This window comes from Furipterus horrens, unplaced genomic scaffold (assembly GCF_987537825.1).
Source record: "Furipterus horrens unplaced genomic scaffold, mFurHor1.1.pri manual_scaffold_3, whole genome shotgun sequence".
NCBI lineage: Eukaryota > Metazoa > Chordata > Mammalia > Chiroptera > Furipteridae > Furipterus > Furipterus horrens.
Genome location: NW_028327173.1, coordinates 206,676,084 through 206,696,141, shown reverse-complemented (window position 1 = coordinate 206,696,141; position 20,058 = coordinate 206,676,084). Strand labels below are relative to the sequence as shown.

General features: G+C 41.5%; 1 protein-coding gene across 2 annotated transcripts in view; it reads right to left on the bottom strand.

Moving 5' to 3' along the window:
• Positions 1-16,452, bottom strand: part of VRK1 (VRK serine/threonine kinase 1) — a 42,574-nt gene extending 26,122 nt beyond the window's left edge. For both annotated transcript variants that reach the window (XM_090271373.1, XM_090271372.1), the window contains exons 1-8: positions 16,293-16,452; positions 14,757-14,812; positions 6,562-6,631; positions 5,638-5,725; positions 3,011-3,119; positions 2,802-2,894; positions 512-644; positions 147-267 (exon numbers count right to left, since the gene is read on the bottom strand). In XM_090271373.1, the coding sequence (XP_090127499.1) occupies positions 147-267; positions 512-644; positions 2,802-2,894; positions 3,011-3,119; positions 5,638-5,725; positions 6,562-6,631; positions 14,757-14,812; positions 16,293-16,452 (830 nt within the window). The remainder of the gene's footprint in view (positions 1-146; positions 268-511; positions 645-2,801; positions 2,895-3,010; positions 3,120-5,637; positions 5,726-6,561; positions 6,632-14,756; positions 14,813-16,292) is intronic.
• Between the last annotated feature and the right edge of the window lie 3,606 nt (positions 16,453-20,058).

Genomic DNA, 20,058 nt, shown 5'->3' with positions numbered 1-20,058 from the left:
AAAGACCAAGAAATCTCACTGTTTAAAAGCACTTTCTTATTTCTACATTAGTACTGGTTAAAGCCACCGTTCCAGTGAAGAAATTCTGAATGGAAACATCTGCTTTACCCTGAGTTTGCCCAAAATAATCTGTAAGTCTCCTTTACCTAATTTTGGAATCTCTGACATAGTTAGGATCTTTCAAATTATCCTCCCACGGGAGATGACCACTAAGCCACTGGATCATACAATACCCAAGTATTTCCAAGTCGCCGCGTCTGGATGGGGCTGTGAATACAGAAGAAGCGGGTTGAGCACACTGAAATAATTTTTAAGGTTAATTTCAAGTATATATAAAGCAATAAGGTGAAACAGTCAGGCTGTGACCCAACCAGGGGAGTCTAGTCGCCCCTCTCCCCACCCCAGCTTGCCTCTTCATTCTTCTCTACTGAGTTATTTATGCAGAACTAAAAACTGTACGGGAATTCAATGGACGTTAGCAGTGTTTCTTGTTCCTCGGCCCCCGACGTACCCACGCCATTGTGCGCATCAATGCTGGTGAACTCAAGGGTGCCGTCGTGACATCGTTTAGGGTCTTCCTTGTATTCCTTATGAGCCCCCTCTGGGCAGTACCGGTAAGCAAGGCCATAATCTACCAGGTACACCTGAAATTTCCGAGCACCGAGACAAATGAAAGCCAGAATGATTACACAGAGCTTTCTTTAAAGACCAGAAACAAAACACTGCCACTTAAGGGTAAATTCACTACAAGGCCACACTGTGTCACCCCAAGGAAGTCAGGTCCTACATGCAAACAATAGCAAAGACTTAACTCTAAAAGACTTCCTATTTACAGGAAAACGTTAGACGACCATGTAGCTATAATCCAGACAGTAGCACCTGACTTCGTGTGCTTTTTTGGACAAATACGCTACACTTATAATTACTCTTGTTTCCTCAATTCAGGCAAGGGTTATAAACCTCATACTTTTCCTTACAGTCTGAAAGAAAACGGAGCACAAAGTGAACCATCGGTACTTGTTGCAATACAACAGCCACGTTCCAGTATAACCCTGCTAACTTCGCTAACACGTGATAGATTAGCTGTCTTCTACCCTTCTGCTTCTTCAATTATAAAATAATGCAATATCAATTCACTTCAGCATTTCGGATTTTTTTTTTTTTTATTGTTTTTCTGTTACAGTTGTCCCACTTTTTCCCTCATTGCTCCCCCCCACCCAGCTCACCCCTTCTCCCACGGTCCATCCCAACCCCGTTGTCCATGTTCATGGGTTATTTATATTAGTTCCTTTAGTATTTCAGATTTTTAAAATGATTTCAAGAACTTTTAGATGAGGCTCTCATCTACATTTAAATAGTATATATTAAACTCAAGTCTTTAAAATTAAAACTAAATTTTAATATCACATGCACACATATCTGTGGGCATACACATGTGGGTCTGGATTAGCATACAAATCTAATAAATTTGGCTTTCTTCTATGACAGAGCCTCATATTACATTTCTAGTTCTGGGAACTGTCTCACAAACGTAGGCAGCTGGTCACAAGAGAGAAGTGAAATAAAAATACGGAGATGGATCGAGCCCATACATCTCATACTAGAAAATAATCCCACCTAAAACATAGGCCCAAAGAATAACAGGGCTGCAAAGTATTTCCATATACACAAAAGGCAGCACGTTTCAGTCAACTGCAAACTGAAATAGGGTTGTATTATTATTTATTATATCACGTCCAGTCTACTTCAATTAGTGGAACCCTTACCACTCAGGCTCTTAGCTGTTTTATTTGTTTTTAACCTAAAACAGGACGGCGAAAAATGCAGTGACTGCCTTTAGGGTTTCCCCGTGAGCGCACAGCAACACTCTTCTGTGCGGGCTCACGGGCCCCTTCCGGCCCCCACAGCGGGGGTGGGGGAGGAGAGGCAAATGTACGAGGCGACAGAGAAGAGGAGCCGAAGGGAGAAGGAAAAACCGAGCAAACGGAAGGCAAAGACAGGGCTGAAGAAAAGAAAGATGAAGTACGGACTACTGGCATACACACATCTGAAGTGTTTAAAATACTCTTTTCCGACACAAGGTCAAGTCAGAAGTGAGATCACACACGGGTGGAGGAAGTCCAGTGGCCCAGCAGTGAGACGCCTACCAACCCTTACTTCCCAAAGCCATCAAAACAGCCACAAGAAAATAGCATAGATCCCTCTACTCCAACTAACTCAAAACAAACAAAAAAAAATGTAAAATAACATTAGCTTTTCTCCTTTCCTTAAAAAGTAAAAATTACAAAGGGAACGTAATAAACTAAAAAAGAAAAATGCAAATCTGAATTCCAAACACTCAGGGCACAGAAATTTAGACAGCTAAGATATTGTGTAAACCAAATGATTTGAATAATCAACATGTTAAAGACCAAATTTTCCAAGTAACAGAACACTTACATTTGATGGATTTCTTGAACAAAGGAAATAAAAAAATGACAAAGCAGACAGGCAAACATAATTCATTGGTGCACTATATAATTTTAAGCTTCCGCCCCCAAATAGCTATTTAAAATTCATTTTGTATCACAGGCACTTCTTCTGAATATTATTTAGGGCAAAATAGCCAACTTGATAAAGCACCAACAAATTGCATCAAAGATGTAGAACCCTAACTAGAGACAAGTGTCAAGAAGAAATATGATCATTACCATATCTACTGCAAAAAGTAAAATTTCTGCATGGGTTCGAAAGTTCAGAGCAACCATGTGCACGCCCAAGCCCCAGGCCCTAAAAGCAGGAGAGTAAAGGTCTACAACCACCTGGTCAGGGTTCTGGCAGCTCAGGAGCAGGTTGGAGGCCTTGATGTCCCCGTGGACGTACTCATGCTCGTGGATGTACTGCAGGGTGTCCAGCTGCGAAAGCACCACACAGAACAGGTTAGCGCAGTGCCCACGCCCGCCAGCAGAGGACCGCGCCCCGACGCGGGAGCCTTACTGGGTTCTCAGCAAGAATCACAGAGCTCACGTACAATTCTTAAGCTCAGCTGCAGGACCGTTTTCCGAGAAAACCTTTTGGCATTTGCTTCGTATACTTTCTGAAGGTCAGTCCCAAAGCGGTCCATTACCATAAACCTGTAACTGAAGACAGACAGAAAGGCAATGAACAAATACAACTCTGAGAAACGGACGGCGTGAAGCGCGCTCTCCCGTCAAAGTAGTGTTTCCAGGCAGTGTCCGGGGAAAAGAAGGGCGGGAAGGAAAGACCACACTCGAGACCGTGCCCGCTAGCCCCAAGTCTGGCTCGCGGCTTTCCTGTCCTCTGACCCCGGGGGCCCCTCCCGGCCTCCCCCAGTCGGCAGGGACAGCGCTCCGTGGAAGGTAAGATAAGGCCCACAGAGGGACTCTAACAGGTCCATTCGCAGTAAAGACTGGTCGGGGTATCACTGCTTTTCCTCACAGTTCCTGTACGTTTCCGGGTATTAGGTCCCTTCCTGTGACTGCTTTTCGCTCCTGTCCTCCTATGACATGAACTTGCTGGAAGTCTCCTAAAACGGCGCATTAATTGCCTCTAAGGTATCAATTTACTTTTTAGGTTGAAGCTCTTAAGAACAATCATTTTGGTTCTTATAAAAGTAAAGATACAGAAATCCTTTTTTTATATATATTACTGGAAATCCTTACTTTTCCCTGTAACTGATTTGAATTAATAGGTATATAGTACTTAGAATAGTATCAGGATTATAAAAAATGTTATCTCCTATTATTATTAAATTATTTATACTGACTTATATTTTCCCATTATTTGCATTGCTTTGCTCAAGTTTCCAGGAAAGTATACGTAGATGGTTTTACTGTAGAGGTGTTACTTAGAAATAACTTTCAGGTCATTACTCAGGGGTAGAAATGCCTTTCTAGAAGAGTGTGATAAACATTTCTATGCCATGTAGAGAACCGCGCTTCAGCTGATGGGCTAATTCAGAAACAGTGAGGTGATCTAGGGGCTGCTTATGGACTAAGCAGGTGGAGTGAGCTGCGAATGTAAACACAGAACTGCTTAATGTGAGGCAGGCATGGATCTCGTGTTGAATGAAGCATTTGCGGTTCGGCCCTTTTCCAAACTATTAGCAGAGGCTGTGTTTTTGTTCCCCAAATATTATTTGATAATAATTATACACTCGTATCAGTTATTTGTAAAAAAACCAACATGTACATGTGTCCTCAGTCTCTTCCCTCAATCTCTGAAACCAGGCAGTCAAATCATTGTTCCCGCTTTATTACCTTAGGTGTCAAGGTACTGGAAACTCTTACGTGAGTGAATGCATTTGCCACTAATTCTATGTCTTTAGACAAATCACTTTACCTCTACAGATACTAATCATCTATTAAAGATGTCCATATAAGATGACCTCTGGTTCTCTTCCAATACAAAAATGGGAAGAATTCTGAATTTTCTATTTGGCTTGCTATATTTTAACGTTAGCTCTTCCTTCCCTATTGAACAAATCACACTGTGTTTTTATCTTAGAAGCCTAAACACACACGTCAGTGGGACTTTTGTGTCCTGGTGACGTTTATTTCCCTATGTGTAGTGCAGTGATCGAAAGGCCCCCCCACTTTACTGGAGGGCAAATTATTTTCGCCAGTGCTCTCCTGCTGTAAAACGGGGCCAACGGGAGGAGCACCCTCCTCACCCAGGCAGGTGAAGTGGGCGCAATGACGCGTCCGAAGTGCGGAGACAAGCCCGCGCTCCCACCACGGCTTCAGTAACCACTAGCTGCTGTTACTGAGATGGTCATGCATCTTATCCCCATTGGAAGACATCTTGATACATTTTCAGAGTGGTCTTGGTTTTTATTCATTTGTTGAGTAATTTAACTAAACAAGTCAGAATCTGGAAAACTTAATAAAGACAAACGTGGCCCTCAGAGCAAAAGAAGAACTGGATTACTGCAACCTGGTGACCCTTTTCATCTTCACAGAAACTCCACAGAGAAAGTACTACTCCACTCACCCTACAAGTGAAGAAGCAGGAGAAACTAAAAGTAACTAACCCAGAACCACACTGACAGAGTCAAGTGTAATCTAGCTCAGCGATGTTTAGGGGTTTTTGTTGCCAAAACTATCTCTCCATTCTCCAGACTCCTTAGGATCCGTAAGAGTCAGAACGCCACAACGTAGCACTCACTGCTCTAAGTGATTCATATGTGTTTCGTGTTAGCTCTATCTCACCATCCAGACTGAAGCCTCATTAAAAAGCAAGATGAGCAGATTATATATCTAACATGCAATACCAAATTGAAAGGGCTACTTTGTACATACAGGACAAGGAGTTTTTTGTTTGTTTATTCTTCGAGACAAAAAACGGTAAGGCGTGTTTGGGTCTGTTCCTACTTGTCATCTGGGTCCCAGGCAGCTGTTAGCACTCGGTACAGCCTTCCAGAGAAGAGGCGCCCCCCCAACAAGACATCACAATCTGTTGCTACGGAAAGCCGAGAGCAGCCAGAGTGACCTGCTGGCCTGTCGCGCACACGGCACACGCCGAGAGGAAGGCCCAGCAGCAGGGCTGTAGCTGCCCAGGGTGTATGTCTTCACTAAGCCAACTAGGCCGTGAACGCCCAGACAGGGGAAGAGAAAAACAAAACATGTATATTTTTACCTTTTTCCATTTTTAGCATGTAGACCAGACCCCCAATACTTAGGAACACCCAGGTATTTCAGTTTATGGGTACGGATCCATTTCTGAACTAAAAATTAAAACAGGTGCTTGTGATTTCAATTCTGTTAAACATAAATAAGCTTTTAAATCATTAACAGCAAAATTTATATGCATAATAAAATTTCATTTTTATTTATTCATAAAAAAGTAAACAATACTTTATAATCAATAAATAGAAAAGTAATTCAAAGCATTTTGTTAACCTGCCCTAAACATTGTCTTTACAATGAAAAATGTGCAAAAAAATTATTTTAAAAAAATCAAACCATAGTACTATGATTGCAATTAATATCCCTAATTATGCAAGTGTTTACTTGCTTCCACAAACTTTCTTTTCACCCCAGGCTAAAAGTTTATACCTCGTTCTAAAAGCCCTCCCCCGGGAAATGAAGCTCTAGGAGAGACGGAGGGCTTCCCTGAGACCACCAGGAGACGCTGGGTCTCGGGGGAGGGGAGTGCCCCAAGCAGCTAGAAGAGGCCCTGCTCTGTACCTTGGTAGTCTGTTCTATTTCATCAGTTATGACACCCCGAACGTACCCCAGGTTATGTTTGCCAGAGTTCAAAAACTACCCAGAAAGATTTGGAGGTCCCTGAGGCATACTCATGAATTAGGGTAATTTCTCAACTTTCAACATTTCTTAATTTATGTATCATTACTACCTTTATTCTATATATCAGTACAGGTAAAATCTTCTAACAGACTCATTAAGAGATCAGAATTCTTCCACACAAATCTCATTTTAAAAGAACACATTTACAAAGTGAAAAGTAAAGTCATAATGTAAGACACAATGCTCTACTCTCCGCTTAAACAGAACCCGCAGGGTCATGTTCAAACGGAAACACAAGTACAGTATTTCTTACTTTGCTCTGGTTTGGCAGCTCGCTGGTAGAACTTCAATTCAGTAAAAAGAGGTCCATTGTCACTGGGTTCCTTGAAACACAAGAGTGAGTTAGTACTAGCAGGAGTGAAAATTACTGAGTTATCTACAGAAAACCTTCAAAAAAGACTAACAAATCAATTTTTCTTACTTTCAAACAAGGTAGTTTTGATACTTAAGTTTACAACTATGTTTAAGAGTAAGTCAGACTCTTTAGAAATGTTTCCGATGTTCTCAGAATAGTCTGAAAGTCTTACATTTCTCTCCAGTTCCAGTGCTATTAAGTGATTGATTATACAAAATTAAGCGTATGGCTCGGTCTTTGCAAAAGTTTAAGAAAAATATTTAAACTTATTTTATCTTTATTAAGCTTTCTTTCAAGCAAAAATAAGCAACCATGTTAACTGTTTCACTGAGAGGCAACAAGACATTTCTGAGATTTAATAAAATGTCAATACATGATTTAAGCAGTTAGTGGCAAAATCCCATTCCTTTCATGTTTCTCACGACAATTTTATATAGTTTATCAGGACTGGCAGAAGCCAACCCTACCACGAAGAAGAAGAATATTCTGGAACTGCAGAGACAGCAGACTCTGGGCATGTAACTGCAGCCTTTCCCTTCGACACTGATTCTCATGGGTCAAACCAACGGGCCTACAATTTACTTCCCACATGAAAACTGAAAATCAAGAGGAAAATGGGGCTCAATAACAATGGTTTCCCACCAATTTTACTGAACTACATTCATTCCATATTTTAAGGGACATTAATAGTTAAAATTTTTGGTAAAGAAGTATATATTCACAAAAAGGTATTTGACAAACAAGAATTATCAGCCTGTTGGGAGTTTTGTCTTGTTAAATCAGTATGAAAGGGTGGGGAAGATTATATAATTTTGTCGACTTTTTTTTAAAAACATTGTAATTATTGACGTTTTTAGAGAGAGGAAGTGGAGAGGGAGGGCAGGGAAGAGAGGGAGACACTGCTCTGCTGCCCCACCACCCACGCGCTCATCACTGGCAGCTCCCAGCGCACGCCCCGACCCAAGGGGACCCACAGGCCCAGTGTGTCAGCACGATGCTCCGACCAACTAAGCGACCCATCCAGGGCCATGTGGACTTTTTAAACAGTAACTTTTGTCACATTAAAAGTGGTTTGTATTTATTTAACATTTCATATTGTGTTATTATCCTGTTCATTGGGAATCTGAGAAAAACTTTGAAAAGCAGTGACAACTTAAAATGAGAAAGCTAACATTTCTAAAGTAATATTAGAACTGCTTTTCTTTTAGGAAGTATAAAAAAAAGTTATTTGGGACAGAGTATCTGTGTAGCTGGAGTTCAAGGGTCAGCAAAGTGGCAGAAGTGGAAAACGAGGCCCATTATCCTGTGAGAATAGTTGTGAAAACACATCGTCTTCAGCTATGTATTTTGCAACACTTAAAATATGTTCCTTTTTTCCACTCAAGATACGCCCTCACTGTCACAGATGCTGATTTTCTTCCTTGAGGTTTAAATAAAACCACTCTGCGCACACAGTTCTGATATCTCAGATTCCTCATAAGTGAGGAAAATAGGAACCCAAGACGAAGAACTTACAGGAAAACTGCTCAGCCCGCCTTCAGAGTGAGGCAGGACTAGTTAAGACTGAGCATGCGACAGCAAACGGGCATCCCGTGTGACACTTGGCTCAGAACCGGGAACTACGCTGCCTCGTGTGTGACAGCTGAGCACACGGCCCGGCCCGGCCTGGGAAGAGCGCGGCACCCCAGGGCTCGGCACGTCATCGCTCTTAAGAAGCAGAATCTAACCCACGTACTAGGGTGTGAGGGCCAAATCCCTAATGTGCAGACTCAGTACTTCAAGGGTCCCCAAAACCTGAGGCTCCTTTCCCAGCAGCAGCAGTAGCTGGACAGACACAGGCGCGTGTTCTGAGCTCACAGGCTGGAAACAGGCCTTCAGCAGGAGGGAGAGACTCGGCGTAAGAAACGGAAAAATGGAAATTCAAGAGGAGGAATTTTCATAAAGTTACTCTCCAAAAGCTAACTTTTAGAATAGCTCATCAATATAATTCAGGCTTGAAAGGGATTTTCCTAAGACAAATCCTGGCTTATTAGCCATCAGTATAAAATTCTGATTTCTTCAATTTCAACCTATGTCATATCAACTTTAATTTTCAGGCTTTCCTTCAGGCAATAATTTATTAAACTTACAATAATGAGAATCAACCATATAAATCAGGATGTTATAATGAAAGCCTCACTACAATGAAGGATCTTTGAGCTCATTTCCTATTTTTCTAATCCAGTACGATTCCATTATAGCAAAAGAAAGGAGCTACGTCCTTGGCACTGCACTCTGGCCAAAGCCAGCTATTTCTGTTGAAGGAGCTACCTTAACTCATAACTAAAATTTTATTAACATATTTCAAATCTAAAATACTTTGCCAACTCTATAATAGCCAAGATTTAGAAAAGAAATCAGGACTGACATTTTAACTAGAATATCACTAAACGTTTCTTTAAGACTTTTAAGTGTCAAAATGAAGATGACAACAGAAAAAATTTAAAATGTGATATATTTCAGTGGCACCATCTAAAAGCAACTGGCTGCCATTTAAAAATGAAGCTGTACAAAGTTTCGCCTTCCTACCAAAAAATTATGATATATGAATTGAAAATTCAGGTCACTTCTCATAACATCAGTGAGGGAACTGAAACATCAGTCCGCAAACTTCTTTCCGCAGAACTCAGAAATACAGACTTACATTAGTTCAAACTGGAAAGTGACCACGATATAAAGACCTGTCAGGACCCACGATCCAAAAGCATGACCTTCACCTCCAGCTCTCTCTTAGCTCACTGACCCAACTGCAAAGGGGGTGCATGTGTAACTGAAAGTGCTCATTACTAAAAAGTCTTTTAACAAGAAATCACAGAAGAGAATTTTTTCTCTGGGCATTATCCAACTTATTATTATCAATTTACCATTTCTCTCGGCACAGTTACTTCCCTGACATAAAGCACAGACAGTGTCTCTCAGTTACTAGTCAGAGGGACAAGCTCCCCATCTCTGGTAACCCAGCACCGTGACCCCAAGGCTGCTCCTGTAAGTCAATAAGGATTAGTGCCCTAAATAAAACCAGACACACTCACTTGGTAGAAGAGAGAATATATTTAGCATTTCCCTGAGCATTCATGTTGAACATGTATGTCTTAACTTCATTTCAAAGCCCACTGTAAAAACATGTGTGGGTTAACTGCACTATCTGGGCTCTTTCACAGAGCAGATCTGCGTGTTAGCAGCAAGCGCAGTGAGGGACAAGTCTCCCACATAACGGTGGAGGCCCTACCAGAAGCACAGGGTACCTGCATGTCCCTGCTGAACAGGATCCCCAAACATGGGTGCACGTGAGCATGTCCACGCAGCTCCACCGGACACAACCAAGGTGCTCCGTGCGCCAGGCTCCACCGGAGGTTCTCAGTCTCCGTGCACACGGGCGTCCCCTGGGGACTGTACTCACCAGGCCACGTGCGCAGATTCTGCTTTTCCCCTGCGCAAGCGGAGCTGAGGACCACCGCTGGATGTGCTCTTACACTACCAAGTGTAAGGTCACATTAAAAGGCAATTTGCCTTTGATTATTTTTAGCATTTGCTGAGATTTTTTTTCTCTATAAAGACAAAATACATGTTCTCCTTAGGAAATCTGGAAATACTTTTAATGAATTTTCTTCACATACATAGCTATTTAAAAAACTTCCTCTATACTAGTTGGTTTCTTGCCTTTCTTTCAGTCATTGAGATTTCCCAGGAGCAGTATTTATTCTTTGAAAACATGATTTTTAATAGGCCTTAGTGTTTTATATGGCAAATGTTCATAAGTATTTCAGATTTTAAGAGTGAAAAGATCTGATCCTCACTTTATATGTTTATATTTGATGAACCATTTCAACGCCTAATGTTACGAAGCCCCGAGGACGAAACCACCGCAGAGCAGGACGGACAGGGCGCCCGTACAGCGAAGCCTGTCACACGGGAGGCAGCTCATACACGGGCCTGCTCTACAGCTGCAGGCAGGACACGGAAGCAGGCAGTATCAAGACGTTAAAGAGTAAATTATTCAAAAGAATAAAACAGGCATTTAAGGACAGCTTAAAGAAAATAAAAGTTTAAAACAAGCTCCTTACCATGAAATAACTTAAAACCTAGTAAGGGAGGTAAACCGAAAACCATTTGTGGCAAGAGAAGGGTACTAGCCCGTGAAAATGTAGAACACACGGAAATGGAATGCGGGCTGGAGGAGCTTAAAGGAGTTCAGAAAAGGCAGGTATCGGGGCCGAAACAAGCAAACCGCAGTCACTAGCCTCCCCAAGAGAGGAACGGGGAAGTTGGAAATGCTACCTTGTCCACGGCATGCCTCCAGGACCGCAGACGGACAAGGGCACTGAAACCGCTACAGAAACAGCACACGCAGAGGGGAAGTTGCCTGCGTCCCACCACTGCCGCAGTCACAAAGAGGAGGGACACAGGCTACAGGGAAGGGAACCAATGAGAAGGCAGGCAGGGCACTGAGCCAGGTCTGGTAACAAACGGCTGTACACTTAGAACCGCAAGGTAATTTGCTAACTCAAGCAGTTAGGAAATACCTGTGGCTACCTACATGTCGAAACTCTAGAAAAAGGTGGTAACAGTGAAGTTACCCTGAATCACAACTGAAATACACAGAACTGCCCGTAGCAAAGAAGAGCATCATAATCGTAAAGTAAAACACAGTCTGAGGAAGCCCGGGTCGCAGAGAGGAGCAGACGAGGTCCCAAGCCCGTCCCACCCCCGTCTGAGACGTGCAGGTGGCTGTGCAGGCTGACCAACTGCAACGCAGTCGAAGTAACCATATTCTCTGAACCTCAAGATTATGAAGTCATAGGAGGACCTTCTTTCTTCTCACAATGGAAACTTTTTGAAGATTCTAGGAAGAAACTAATCTTACCCATAGATTTTAATATTTTAATTAGTTGTATCAAAGACAAATGCATATAATATTCTGCACTCCACGCAAATGATCCAATTTAACAGTAAGAACTTTTGTTCCTCTGACATACCGACAAACTGACTATTTCAAGAGGAATATTGTTCTACAGATGAGAGAGAAGAAAAATCCCAAAGGAAAAAGCAAGAAGACAAGTGATGGGGTGGGAAACACACAAACGACACTTTAAAGTTACCAACTTCCCTTCCACTGATAAACACGATGAAGTAACTGGGATCCGATTACCCCTCCCCCGTAAACAAATAAGAAAACGGGACAAGTACAGGAAACTACTGGTTTGCACACTAGACAAAACAGGCAGTACAGACAGCGGCCTGTAACGACCAGAAGACAGGGAGCCCACGACAGCCCCAGCCTTCTGCACAGGGGGACAGGAGTGGAAAGGGACAGAATAAAGGCCTAGCAGGGAAAAACCGGGGAGACCAAACGCAGCGTTCCAACGACCCTGACACCAAAACCACACACAGAAGTGAGAAGTGAGAAATACCGAGGGCTTCCGGTCAAGATGGTGGCGTAGGTAAGCGCACTTCACTTCCTTGCACAGCCACCGAAAGAATTACAACTAGACCTCAAAACAACACCCAGAACCGTCAGAAAATCCAGCTGTACGGAAGTCTGACACCAAGAATTTAAAGGTGGCACAATCACCCAGAGAGGGAGGAGGGGCAGAGACAGAGACGGGATGCAGTGCTGAGAGGCGGCGGCAGCAGCACAGGTGGTCCCCCATTCCCATGGGATGGATAAAAACCAGAAGGGACACCTTGGGAGCGAGCAAGGCCAGCCCCAGGCCAGACTGCGCAGCCCAGGGTTCCAGCACCGGGAAGATAAATCTCTGTAACTTCTAGCTGTAAAAACCAGTGGGGGTTCAGTGGCAGAGGAAACTGCTGGATTTCCAGGATACTCCAATTAAAGGGCCGCACAGACTTAAAACGTATGCAGACATACACCCCTAAGATTCAGCACCAGGACAACAGCTAGAAGGGCACCAGTCACACAAAGCAAGTGCCCGGCAAACCTCCAGAAGCCAGGCAGCGACACTGTCCCCTCTCTGAGTGCTTGTCACACTGCAACAAAGTGATGAAGCGGGTTGCCCCACTCTGGCTATTACTTAAGACTCTGCTCCACACAATTTACAGGTGCCTTTTCTACAACAGGGTACGATACTAAGGGAGTCAAAGCAGCTCTACCTAACACACAAAAACAAACACAGAGAGGCTGCCAAATTGAGGAGACAAATATGGCCCAAATTAAAGAACAGAACAAAACCCCAGAAAAAGAACTAAATAAAACAGAGATAGCCAACCTATCAGATGCAGAGTTCAAAACACTGGTGATCAGGATGCTCAAAGAACTCACTGAGTACAGCAACAAAATAAAAATACCCAGGAAGAAATTAAGGTTACACTAAGTAAAATAAAGAAAAGTCTATAGGGAACCAAAAGTTGAGGGGGTTCAAATCAACAATTTGGATGAGAAAGAAATAAGCATTCAACCAGAATGGCAAGAAGAAAAAAGAATTCAAAAAAAGAGAATAGTATAAGGTGTCTCTGGCACACCTCCAAACATACCAACATCCGAATCATATGGTGACAGAAGGAGAAGAGGAAGAGCAAGAAACTGAAAATGTATCTTTAAATAAAATGAAAGAAAACTTCCCAAATTTGGTGAAGGAAATAGACATACAAGTCCAGGAAGCACAGAGAGTCCTAAACAAGCTAGACCCAAGGAGGACCACACCAGACACATCATAATTAAAATGCCAAAGGTTCGAGATAGAGAATCTTAAAAGCAGCAAGAGAAAGGAACAGAGTTACCTACAAAGTAATTCCCATAGGACTATGAACGGATTTTTAAAGAGAAACTTTGCAGGCAAGAAGGGACTGGCAAGAAGTATTCAAAGTGATGAAAAGCAAGGACCTATAACCAAGATTACTCCACCCAGCAAAGCTATCACTTAGAATGGAAGGGCAGATGAAGTGCTTCCCAGACAAGGGAAAGCTAAAGGAGCTCATCATCACCAAGCCAGTATTATATGAAATGTTAAAGAAACTTATTTAAGAAAAAGAAGATCCAAATTATGAACAATAAAATAGCAAAAAACTCACAACTATCAACAACTGAATCTAAAAAAAAAGCAAACAAAGCAAACACTCAGAACAGGAACAAAATCATAGATATGGAGATTGTTTGGAGGGTTATCAGCTGGGAGGGGGAAGGGGGAGAAATGGGGAAATGGTGCAAGGACTAAGAAGCATAACTGGTTGGTACAAAATAGACAGGGGGGATGCTAAGAATAACATAGGAAAGGGTGAAGCCAAAGAACTTATATGTGTCCATGGACATGAACTGGGGATGGGGGGAGGAGGGGTGCTGGTGGGAATGGGGGCACAAGGCAGAAGGGGACAAAGGGGGAAAACTGGGACAACTGTAACAGCATAATCAATAAAATGTACTTTTAAAAAATAAATAATGAAAAACAATTAAAACAAACTGTTAAAAAAATATATATCAGAAAAAAATTAAAGACCAGTATCCCTCATGAACAAAGATGTGAAAGTCCTTAACAAACTATTAGCAAGTCCATCCCAGCGTTATGTAAGAAGCACAATACACCATAACTAAGTGGGGCGTGTATTAAGAATACAAAGTTAGTTCAGCACTCAAATATCAATCAATATAATTGCCACATGAACAGAATAAAAAAGAAAAATCCTACGATCCATCTCCATAGATGAAGAAAAAAGCATTTTTAAAAAGAGAACCAAATACAGACTAGGAGAAAATATTTACAACACATATATCTGAAAAAAGGCTTGTATCCAGAATACCTCTCTTAGCACTCAATTATGAAAAGCAGAACAACCTTATTATTTAAAAAAAAAATTTTTTGTAAGTGTGGGGTGGGGGGTGCTGACCAGGTGGCTCAGTTGGTTGGAGCATCGTCCTGTGCACCACAAGGCAATGGGTTTGATCCCTGGGTAAGACACATAGGGCAGCCAACTGCGTGATGTCTCTCTCTCTCTCCTTTCTCCCCTGCTCTCTCTCTAAAATCAATAAACATATCTTCTGGTGAGGATTTCAAAAGTTGGGGGGACTACACTAAATCAACAACAACAAAAAATTTTCTTACCACTTTTACAACATAGGATGCATCGCTGCCCACCGATTTTGAAGAATTCTTATCAGCTGTTTGAAAAAATTTGACATATAATATCAAAACAAGAAGTGGCATCATAATAATAGTGTTACTAACTCTTAATTAATATTTCGGTATATAGATTTATAACCACTTGATAGAATAAATTTCAGCTCCCAAATACGTAGTTCAGGATATCATTACAGTATGTGTCATCAATTTTAAGACTTTTCTTCATGTTTTAGCATGTCTGAAACTGGAATGCACCATATAATGGCTGGTATCTTCAATATGATCATGAATTAAGTATGAAAAACTCTAAGTTAAACCTTTCATTCAGAAAGTATGCATGACCTTTGATATACTAACATGTGATTTACCAAGAGAATAACTGATGCAACTGCTTACATTTAGTAAAGAAGGGAATCATTTTTAATAGAATAAAAGAGGGAGCTACAGTTCCAAAAAGCACTAGTTTGGGGGGAAAACCCCACCCAGATTCAGGATGTTGGCACTAAAACCCTGACCTGTCACCCAGCGGTCGTTTTATTTCATGAAATAAATAAGCGCCGCTGCCCTAGAACACTGAGTTAGCAGCTAAGGCTGCCCGCGCTCATTAAACCATAAGGGCAGGGTGAGGGCTGCGGCTCCCCATCTGGGTCAGGGGCTCTCAGACTTCAGCACGTGTGGGCCCCCACCGTTTCCGACCGGCGGGTCAGCGGCGGGGCCTGAGAACCTGCAGTCCTAGCAGGTTTCCACACGGCGCTGATCTACACGATAATATCAGCATTCTGAGAACGATGCTGCTTCAAAGAGAAAAGGGGCTCCACTACTACAAATAAAATTTTATAAACCTCCAGGCAGAAATTAAATAATTAATCAAGTGTGGACTAACAGAACGAAGGTTAAAGGCGACGTAAAAACAGGAGGGAGAGAGACAGCCAGGGCGACCGTGCAGCGCCCTGCGTCACTGTGCTGCCCTGGACGAAGCAGACGGCATTAGAAGTAACCAGGTCCAACTGGTGAACCTACAGAATCTCAGGGTTCCACAGCAGGCTCCCCACAATGTCAAGGGAAACAGGGTACAGCACGCGAAATCAGGATCATTCTCCTAATTCCACAATAATGACTATTAGAGTTGTATAAAAAGAAAAAAAAATTTACATCTGTCAAAGATTTGAAAATTGCCAAATTAAACCAAAACAGAGGAAATAAATCCTAATTGGGTGGAGGTGGAAAAAAAAATCTACATCAATCTCTTTGGGTCACAAAAAAAAATAGATTATATGTAATACCTTAAAAATCTAAAGCCACGGTGCTCACTAGTGACACTATTACAGGTGTTTTACCCTCTTTTTCTGTTGTGGCTACATCAACCGTCTTCTTTCCCACTCCCATGTCTAGTCTTACAACCTTAAACCGACGGGAGATCAGGGACAGCCTGTGCACGCTCCGAACTGAGAAACTGCCTGGGTAAGAAAGCACATCAACCCTGGCTTGCCACATCATTACAAGCAGTTACACACTTACCAAGATAGATACAACCAAAGCCACCTTGGCCGATGGGCGCCCCCAGCTTCCACTCCTTCTTTGACAAGTCAGTGATCACCTCCCCGGCTGCAAAGTGCTCGGCAAGACGTCTCTTCGCAGGAGCCTGCCTTCCGGCCCGAGCTGCTTTCACAGGAGGCATTCTCACTGAAACGCAAAACAAAGCACTCCTCAGAACTACAATCCGAGAAGGGGCCAAAAACATCTTTCACTGAGGAAAGCTTCTGTGCAATACAGATGCTGTTTACGTTCCTAATTCCAAAACTCAAAGGGCAGCCCTTCTAATTTATAATCCTATTCGATTATCCCTTAATTTTGGAGAGAAAACAATAAATAAAATGATCTATGCAATTACTTTCAAGAAAGTACTTATAGTTTTAAGTGCTACTTAACAACAACAAAAAACTGATCTGTGAAGTTGAAGGGGAAAAGGTGCATCCAATTAGAATGCCCGCTTTATTGTAAGGCAGCATGTTTATGACGGTCAATACCAGTGTGATAAGTGCATAGAAAACAGGGTGAAAACACAAGACAATGAACACAAAGGGAAAAGGAACGATTTTTCTGAACTTAAAAATAATGTGAAGATCAAAATGAAAGGTCACACCACATAATATAAGAAAAATCAACCCAGGATAACCAACACTAAGAAACAGCTTAATAAAATTACTGAACTTAATAGTAAAAGAAAGTATTCTTTGAGCACCAAGCCAAAAACAATATTTCATATGGAAAATAAAATCAGATTGTCATCGCTTTGACAGCAACACTTTATGCCAGAAAAATAAATAATAATGTTATTTAAGACTTGATAAGAAACTGAAGACTTTGTACTCAGTTAAATTTCAAGTACAAAGATATCAAAGTGTTATCAACATGGAAAAGGGAGTGCGAATCTACTAAAGAACAAGCCTCAGGTACCCAAAATGCCTACATAAGAACTGATAGCGAGCAATAAATAGATATGTACTTGTAGAACCCGAGACTCAAATGGCAACAAAGGAAAGAATAAAATACATAATGGGTACATGTTCTGACAATGCAGATACAGTCCAACTGTGAAAAATCAGGGAACATATGCAAAAAAAGTAATTATCCAGTAATCACTGTGGTGATAGTTGGTTTTGTTAACTAAGGTTATTGTATGCGCAAATGTGGTATAATGCAAGTGAACAATTTTGTGATATTTTAATTCTATCATACCCCTACATCCTTAAGAATCAGGATTCAAATATGGAACCAAGAGAATTCAGGCGAAAGACAGAACTAGTAAAGTTTAAAATGCTGTGTATTTGGATATTTTTACAAAAACCATACACACACACAAACACACACACACCTTTTTATTTCCTAACCCCATTTACAAAAAATCTTGAAAACAATAACCAACCCAGCAGCAATGAGCATCCCTAGTAGACAAACTGTATTCTTGAAATACCATTTCTTGTCAAAAGAAACCAGGTGAAGAAATGGCTGATTCTAGGTCTGGAGCTGCAAATGCACAAGATAAGACTTGGAACACCTGTCGTTTGTAGATGTCAAGGAAGCTATCAAAAACTACCATAGTGATGTCAAATATGTCTCAGAAGCCAGCTTGAAAGATGTTCCTCCTGACCAAAGATGGGCCAATTTGTGTCAATAAAGATAACAACCACAATGGATTAAGGCATAAAATGGGTAAATTCAACAGTCTGTTACAGTGAGAAACCCTAAATGGTCACCTCTAGAGGATGAGAGAAGACCACTCAATTTTCAAAAGTGATAAATAAAGGGCAGGAATCAAGCCTTTATCCTTTCTTGCTGATATAAATTGTACCACTGGGTAACCACAAAAGATGAAGAAAAATATCTCCGTATAGAAAAATTTCAGCTAATAAATGACTAATGACAGTCTGGGTTAATAACATTTCTCCCTACTAATCAATTAATAAATCCTGACACTGAGACTTAAGAGCTGCTAACATTAAATTACAAGACATATCCAGGCATTATATGCCTCCTGATAAAAGAGTATACCACTACCCGTGAAGCACTCTTGCCAAAAAATAAATAAATAAATAAATAAATAGGCCCCGAATCTGATCAAGCCTACCAATAACAGGCTCCGAAGAGAACAGAGGAATGTGATAAACTGTAAGACAGGAAAGCAATGAGCACAACCCTAACTGTGGGAAACCCTATAGTGCATAGGATCCCATTTCTTCAACAAAGGAAAAAAAGAAGAAATGGGGAGGGAAAAAAAAACCTAGATTTAAAAAGACTTAAAGATGGCATATGTAAAACACAGCTAAATCAGGCCAATGTAAGCTACAGCGTTTAGGGGTGCACAGCTGAGCATACAACTGTAAAGAAAAGGACGTGACCTTAAAAGACAGAGGTTACACTGGAAAGGCATAACAAAGTGGTCACAGGATGGGGCACAAGGCTGGCCAAATTCTGTTTAAGAAAGTGCCTTGTAATTCATTGTCTATATTTGCTTGATAAGGTTTTCTGTAGTGTTATTTATGGTTTTAAACATTAAAAAATTACTGCTCCTATAACAACCACAACAGGATCAAAATTAGAACTTTTTCATATTCTCTCCCTCTCTCTCCCTCCCCTCCTCCCTCTCTTCCTCTCTCTCTCTCTTCCTCTCTCTCTCTCTCCTTCTCTCTCTCTATCACACACACATACCACCACCAACAGCACCTGCCCCCTGAAAGTAAAAAAGTCTCCCTTAGTAAAATTTGCGCAGCATTTCCTGTGAACTACTGTATACCCTTTGCTTTTTAGAGGTGCTAATACATTAAAGAATTTAGCTTTTTGTATTGCAAACAGTCTTCCCAATTTGTCTTTTGATATTGTCTATTTGTGCTTTTGGAATTTACATCATCCTTAGGCCTCACCCAAATTACTTTTTTCAATTATCTCCCATGTTTTTTCTCTTACTTGTTTTATGGTTTCATATTCTGTTGGTAAAATTTTGATCTGTCTACACTTAAACTGGTATAAGATATAAAGTAGGAATCCAGTTTTTTCAAGGAACTTATACCAACTTAAGTAAACTAAGCACAAGGTTCATATAAAGTTGTTCAATATAGGTCCTAGTGTACCAGCTTCTTTACAAACAAAAAAGAAGAGAAGAGAAAGAAAAATAATTTATTCAGTAGTATTTGAAACTGGCTTTCTGGTTGGGTGAAAGTCTCCCGCACACTTCCACCCGTTCCATACGAATATGAGGAAGTCACTGAAATAGCTCTAAAGAAAGGCCATTGCAACACAAACTATTTCTTTTAAATGTCCCTCAATGGCCCTGGCCAGTGTGGCTCATTTGGTTGGAGCATCGCCCCATGAAATGGAAGGCTGTTGGTTCGATTCCTGGTCATGGCACATGCCTGGGTTGCAGGTCCCCACTCCGGGCACTTATGAGAAGAAACCAATCAATGTTTCTCTCTCACACTGATGTTTCACTCCCTCTCTGCCTCCCTTCCCCTATCTCTAAAAATCAATAAGCATGTCCTCAGGTGAGATAACTAATTAATTTAATTTAATTTAATGCCCCTAAATGAAACTCCCTTCCTCCTGCAGCAGCTCGTGGAAAAGGACATGGAGGCCTCCCAGCCCCTGCGACCTCAGGTGGGACTCAGGCCGCGGAGGCCAGGCCAGTGCCCAAGGGCTGGCTTCTGCTGGGATAGCAGTGAATTAATAAACATTTGGTCAAATACATCTTTCAAAATACTGAGAGACATAAAAGACCTAAGGAAATACA